The sequence below is a fragment of the Tupaia chinensis genome, unplaced genomic scaffold, assembly GCF_000334495.1.
Source record: "Tupaia chinensis unplaced genomic scaffold, TupChi_1.0 Scaffold139757_1, whole genome shotgun sequence".
NCBI classification, from domain to species: Eukaryota; Metazoa; Chordata; class Mammalia; order Scandentia; family Tupaiidae; genus Tupaia; species Tupaia belangeri.
In genome coordinates, this window is record NW_006199637.1 from 869868 (window position 1) to 876912 (window position 7045).

The following is a 7045-nucleotide window of genomic DNA, read 5'->3' on the forward strand; positions in this document are numbered from 1 at the left end:
GCCCTTTGAGTGTGGTTTTGTTTTGGATTGCACTGGGTTTGGGAGGCTTTCTGTGCAGATGTGTACATACATGTAAAGGCAAAGGTTGACAGCAGAATGCCGTGAGAAAATACATATGGGCAGTAGACAGAGGCCAGGAGCATCTGCTAATACATGTGCATATATACATGCGAGTGGGCAGTGGAAGACTGTGATCTGGTGCCCTTTGGGTACATTTCATGCTAGATTTGCTGACCCAGGAGTCTGATAAGACTCTGGTTTGCTCTCTTTGTACAATTCTTAAATTATCAAGAGTAAAATGTCTTCTCTATTTGTCTAATGTTCACATTTTACAGAAATATACAGGTTTGCCATAAGAAACCCCCTTCCAGACACAGTTCTCTCTCTTTGAGATTTATGCATTTATGGAAGGCAAACACCCCACCCAGTCCCTGGGGGGAGGCCCAAGATGAATATTACCTAAATGCCAGTCCCCGATACTGTGTCATGACATCAGAGATATTGTCTGGTTCGGTGCCAGCTCCATTGCCAGCCTTGGAAAACATACAGAAATCCATAGAAAAATCAGCAAGTCAGAGAAAAGGGAGACTATGAAGGTCCATGGGTTCCTAAGGGGTGATCTCTAACGCATTTATCACAGTAAGAGGGGGGCACAGGGCTGGAAGCCAGGAGGCCAGGGGCTCAGTTCGCGACCATATTTCCATGCTGGACACCTTCTCTGACTCACCTGCCTCCTTTCAAAGCCAAGGACTTCTCCTTATCATTTCATTGGGGTATTTGGGGGACTCAAACAAATAATAGTTGAAAAAACCACCTTCAAAATGTTTAAGTACTTTACAAATATGAAAGATTGTTCATGGTATTATCAGCCTTAGGCTTTTACACTATGAGAAAGACCTTGTGGACATTTTCTTCTTTCCCTCAGGGCCATCATGGAGGTGTTTTCAGGACCTTAGGAGTGCTGCCGTAAGGGGTGATAGGAGATAGTAAAACAGTCCCATTGTTTGGAAGTTAGGGACAATGCTTTATCCACAACTAGGGTGTCTGCTGCTTTCTGGGACGGTGCGAAGAAACAGCTGTGGGGATCTCAGCTGATTGTAAAGCATAACACAAAGGGGAAAGAGGACCCACACAAGCAGGTTTAGAAGAACTTTGAAGGGCCAGCAGGTGGTGTAGAGGTTAAGGCATTGGACTCCTATGTGGCCAACTGTAGTTCAAGTCCTGGATCTGGCAGCTTGAAATTCATGCCAGGTGCGTGTGGATACATGCCCAAAATCCCAAGAGGAGAATGGAGGAGAAGGAATTGCAGCATTGTGGTATGACTAATCCCCCCTGGTGTGGGGGCAGTGATTTCTTGCTTTCTGTCTCTCTGGTAAGGGCATATATCCTATAGCAAAAAATCTCTTAAAAAAAAAAAAAGAACTTTGAGTCAAAAATGACATTTTTTTCATAAATTAAAACAATGCTGTTGTGTATTCAATTCCCTAAGATAATTCCGTTCACTCCTGAAAGAGACTTGCCCTGCACAGTTGCATCATCAAACTATGGCCGTGCTCTTGGGTTGACAGAGCCAAGAGAGAGGGACAAGATAATGCAGAGGACAGCAGTGCAGGCCCTGGAGTTAGGAGGCCTGGGACTTGGAACTGGCCCAGCCACCCCCAACCTTCCCAGGGCCCAAGAGTCCTTACAGAAATGGAGTCTCCCAGAGCAGCCACAACTTGGATGTCTGCAGGTCTCAGGGCATGCACTGGAATGACAAGTGGACACACTTGAGTCTGAGGGAGGGTGGCTGTAGTCAGTGTCTCGTGGTTCTCACTTTAAGCCACACTAGAAACACACCCTGCGTAGGTGTTTGGGTTGGGCAAAGTCCATGGCATGATGGACACCTAGTTTTTCCATGAGAGACACAATGAACTAATCCTGGACTTAAGGTGAGAGAGATGTTGGGAGGAAGGGAAGGAGGGAGAGAGAGAGTGAATGGGTGGATGGACAGAAGAAAGGAAGGTGCAGATCCCACTGCTTTAGTGCTAAAGGTGGTATGAGGTGTCAGCCATGGCCTGAGTGCACAGCCAGTGGGCCCTAGACCAGGCGAGATGAGGAGTAGAGCCTGTGTTGCAGCCCATTTACAGTTAGGTTCTGGGATCTCAGGAATAACATGTCGGGCCTTTCCCTGCCACCCGCCCAGGTCTCTTCTGAGGAGCCCAGGGGATATCCCAGGCCCTACTGCAGGCTGCAGCGGTTACAGAGTCTGGGTCTATAAGGGTGACCCATGGAAGTAGCTTGGTCTTGGAACTCCCTGGCTCACCTCCCAACTCTGGGCTTCACGGCACCACAGGCTGGGCCACCTAACGGGTGAGCTACATGGCTCCTTCATGTGCCTCCTTCTAAAGTGAAGCAGGAGGATAGGAAATAGCTCCTGGCCCCAGACACCTTGGGCCTGCTGGGCATGATGTTGCCATAGATTGGAACAGAGGAGCAAAGCAGGGACTTGTCCCTGTCTGACCACCCCAGACAGGAAGCAAGCACTGGTCACGACTGTCATTTGGTTACACCGGAAAAGTCTTGTCAGAGTACTCACTTCATGGGTCCTCGGAGGAGGGGGGAGTTGGGTCATGGGGTGTCACGGGGGCTTACCTGAGGTGGGAGGAGAGCTAGAAGGACTTCTATTGGTGCATTCCAGCCAGGTCCCCGAACCCTAAAGGCACAGAATGAATGAATCCCAGAGTCTCAGAGTTGAACTGGACTCAAGAGGCTGACTGGGCATGAGGCTCACCCACAGAACTTCTGGGAAGAGTCTCCAAGGGCATTTAAAGAAGGCTCCCCAGCTGAGGTAGAGTATCAGCCAGTTGAGAGCCACTAGTCTAATTCAGACCCTCCATTATCCGATGTAAGAATCAAGGTATCAACTGAATGACCCCAACCCACACCACCCCGTGCTTCTGCCCCAGCTTTCTGAGAACCGTTATCTTCACTTACATTTTGATAAAGCTGTGCTCTGAGTGGCTGATGCCTATCCAGCTGTCATCATTGATGTCCACTCTGCCCTCTGCCCTGTCTGAAGCTGTCCTACAGCTATGGAGGGCCTTCATATAAGCTGGACCTGCACCTCCACCCCAGGCTGCCCACACAGAACTCATGGCCCCCTGCCCCTGTTGGAAGAGCCCAAGCTTGGAAGCTGCCAACTGCATTGCCTGGTGAGCCAAAAGGAACAATAATCAGATACCTTAGTATTGTCCCTGTGGGTGCTGAGAAACGGCCAAGTCTGTGAGAAGAGGGGGGTAAGCAGCAGCAGTAAGTTCAGGTTGCTTTTCTGCTTGCAAGCCCCAACCCTCTGTGCTGACCTGGGCATAAACCCCGATGGTCTCCCTGCTCTGTATTGCCAAGCCCAGCAGCCCCCGGTCAGGCTGACTGCTGGCATTGTCATTTCTCTTTCTCCATCCTGCTCTGCCCAGTGGAGTACCTCTTCCTATTAAGTCTCCACTCCTCAGCTCGCTTGCCATCCCACCCTGTGGGGCCTGGGTTCCTTCCTGCCCACGCACGAACACTCAAGACAATTTTGATCCTGTCCCCCAAAGTTCTAGCACAGTGGTTCCTCGTGTCAGGCCTGGGACCCCTCTGGGTACATGTGGGAATTCATAGGGGTGAAGGCAGCAGTTACTGGACTCCAGGAATCCTTCTGACAATTTGTGAGTGAGTGAGGGAGGGTCTGGTTCTGCTCTTCCCTCCTAGTTATTGTCTTCTAGCACTTTCAGTATACACACCCTGTCGCCATCCATCCAGACACCATTCTCAGGTTCCTGCCCCTGTGGCAGCTCTTCCCCTACTGTCATGCGGGTGGAGGGCAAGTGGTTACATGTAGACAGGGTTTCCTTCTGTTCCATCTAGCCTGGAAGTTCTCCTCTGGCCCCCAGCCTTCAAAACGAGTGCTAGATGTGGCTGCCATGTTCCTCTTGCCTGCCCCAAAGACCTGTGCTCAGCCCAGGCTTGTGCCAGAACTCACGGCCAAGCAGACACACCATGGAGCAGTCTAGGCCCCCCAGGTCCCTCTCAGTTTAATAAGCTGAGGCATTTTAGATGGCCATTCTGGAGTATGGAGTGCGGTGGGGACGAGGGCTGGGATGAAATGGACAGAGAAGCCCAATGAGAGCTGGATCTGGAAAAAGGTGCTTTAGAGGGAGGTATTGCAAGGACATGCTTTGCACTCTACCTGGGTTGGACATGAGATGGCGATCGCATTTCGAAACTCACTCTGCCTCGTCTTGTGGCGAACAGGTTCCAGCTAAACCAAGAAGCAGGAAGACGGGGCTTAAGAAAGGTGATCCAAAATGAAAGGTGAGGTTATGGATTAGGGGTAGAGGATGGAGGGGCAGAGGAAATGGGATTTGATTGTTGCTGTGTGGGGACTCACACCACCTGAATGACAAGCCCAGAGGAGTCTTTCTTCCTGACCAGAAGAAGCACGACATTTCCTGGATTAGGGATAGAGGATGGAGGGGCGGAGGAAATGGGATTTATGATTGTTGCTGTGTGGGGAGACTCACACCACCTGAATGACAAGCCCAGAGGAGTCTTTCTTCCTGACCAGAAGAAGCACGACATTTCCTACCTTGGCCATCTTACCATATTTCTCCAGAGGTATCGGGCTGCACGGTCATGACCCTTTTGGCTGAAGTGGAAACAGTCAGGAGCAAACAAAGAGACATCGGGCAACCCCTCCTGATGCCAGGCGGAAAAAGAAGAGCAGTTAGAGATGTCAGATCACGCAAGAGATGCTCAGAAACAGGGGCGTGTTATCTGTGGCTTATATTTACCCACGATGTTTGCTTTCCTTACCTCAGTGGTTGGGATGCCAGTGTTTTCAAACATGGGCTGCAAAACCACTGTAAAATTGTCCCATCTGTTGTACCGTCCACTCTCAATCAGCTCATGAGTTTTCATCTACGGGAGACAAAGGGGACGGGTTCAGAAGGTCATTGTCTGCATCTGCTTGGTACTTGTTTAGACTTTCTCAGACACAGGATTAAACGGAATCAGAGTGTTGAGTGACATCGATGCCCAGTAAAATCACAATGGCTCAGGAGCCAACTAATTACTCTTTAGATCACCCTTTATCTCTGACCGCAACCTCTGCTGCAGTTGTATGAATTTGATGTAAGCAAGGAAAAAACAAACGAAAACTATATCCATCAGCTTGATTCATTTGAAAACTATTCCAATTAAAAACTATTCCAATGAAAGATTTGGGATTGGAGATGGTACTTGGTTAAATGGCATTTTGGATAATTCTTTTTTGGAGAGGTTTTTGCTATAGGGTGCATGTGCTTGCCAGAGAGACAGAGAGATACAGAGAGATAGAAAGTGAGAAATTACCCCCCAGGGGGGACGGCCATGCCGCAATCCCTTCTCCTCCATTCTCCTGTCGGGATCTTGGGCACTCACATACATGCTCCCGGCGTGAGTTTAAGTCATCAGGTCCGGGACTCGAACCGAAGTCAAATACATAGGAGCCCAGCGACATAGCCATTACACTATCTGCTGGTCCCGCATTTTGGATAATTCTTATGTTTAATTTATTTCTGTCCTACATTTATTCAGAAACATCAAAAGTGAGGAACTTTTAATGTATATTTATACTGCTTGTGCGTGCACATACATGAACATGCATGCATTCATGTATGCATGCATTTTCTTTGAAGCATTCAGATCTATCTACGTATACCCTCTGCAGTTTCTGTTTGGCTCAGTCCTAGGAAAACCACTTGCCCAACTCTGGTTCCCACTCCTGCCAGACTATGCCATTTCACTTCTTACTGGGATTTCCCCCATTTGAGGCCAAGACTTCGGATGTAAAGTGAAGTCAGGTTTATGTACCTAGGAACATTAGTCACTCCATGAAGATAACATGCACTGTTTTTTTCCAGGGACAACCAGAAGGAAAGCCTTATGCCAGACCTTGTGTCTCCTCCTGGTACTGGCAAAGCCTCGAGGGAGGCATGAGGGAAGGAACGAAGGTAGCCTCTAGAAAGAGGGGAGGAAGGTGTGATACTACTAACTAGCTGTGTGACTTTCAGCAAGCTGCTTCCCTCTCTGGTCCTACTTCCTCAAGGCTAAGTGAAAGATGTTGGGCAAGGCCTAGGCCATCTCTTAAGGCCTTTCAATGATTCCAGTTACCCTGGAGATCAGCCATGATGGCTAACAGAGGGACTCTGCACCTTGTGGAAACTGGAAGAACTAGTGTGTGGAGATCCTGGGACATTGTGAGTGCTACATAAATGACTGTGGCTATTCACAACGCTCATTTCTGAGCAGTGACCAGCCTCTGCAGGTAGGCTCAGATATGATGGCCTCCCCCGACTGATGTGTGAGCGTCTCCAGATCGGAGGCCAGGGTGTCTGCGATGACTAAGTCAGGTCTGGGAACAGCTGGCTGGCCAGGAAGGCAAGTGTGGTAAATATGTCTCCTCCTTTTTGGCTCGCCAGCACCTGGACCCATTTTCTATGTTTGAAAGACCCCACTGTACAAAGAACAGCCTGCCTCCCACTATAGAAGCGGTAAAAGACACTCACTTTCTTAACCCTGCAGCTAGGACATGGGTGCATGACCGAGGCTCTCACAGCTGATGCCCAGCCTCAGAGACAGCACAGAATCCTTTCTGCTGAGGGTGGCAGCTGCATCCATTTCCTAGAGGTAGCCATGACAGTGTTGTCCATGTGGTCTTCACTGAGCTAGGTCTCTGGCCTGATTGGAATTCTTATGGTTTGGTTCTTAGAATTCCAGGATTCTAGGGAACCAGCAGTTAGCGTAATGGCTATGTCGCTGGATTCCCACGTAGTCGACCGCGGTTCGTGTCCCGGACCCGGTGGCTTAAAACTCACGCCGGGCGCGTGTGCGTGCGTGCCCAAGATCCCGAGAGGAGAATGGAGGAGAAGGGATTGCGGCGTGACCATCCCCCCTGGGGGGTGATTTCTCGCTTTCTGTCTCTATGTCTCTCTCTGTCTGTCTGGCGAGCGCACGCGCCCTACAGTGAAAATCTCTCCAAAAAAAA

General features: G+C 49.5%; 1 protein-coding gene across 1 annotated transcript in view; it reads right to left on the bottom strand.

Moving 5' to 3' along the window:
• Nucleotides 1–7045, bottom strand: part of PLB1 (phospholipase B1) — a 110979-nt gene that overhangs the window by 56161 nt on the left and 47773 nt on the right. Inside the window, exons 18-24 of the mRNA XM_014593142.1 lie at nt 4834–4938; nt 4621–4716; nt 4208–4279; nt 3224–3262; nt 2635–2695; nt 1689–1747; nt 460–533 (exon numbers count right to left, since the gene is read on the bottom strand). Coding sequence (XP_014448628.1) covers nt 460–533; nt 1689–1747; nt 2635–2695; nt 3224–3262; nt 4208–4279; nt 4621–4716; nt 4834–4938 — 506 coding nt within the window. The remainder of the gene's footprint in view (nt 1–459; nt 534–1688; nt 1748–2634; nt 2696–3223; nt 3263–4207; nt 4280–4620; nt 4717–4833; nt 4939–7045) is intronic.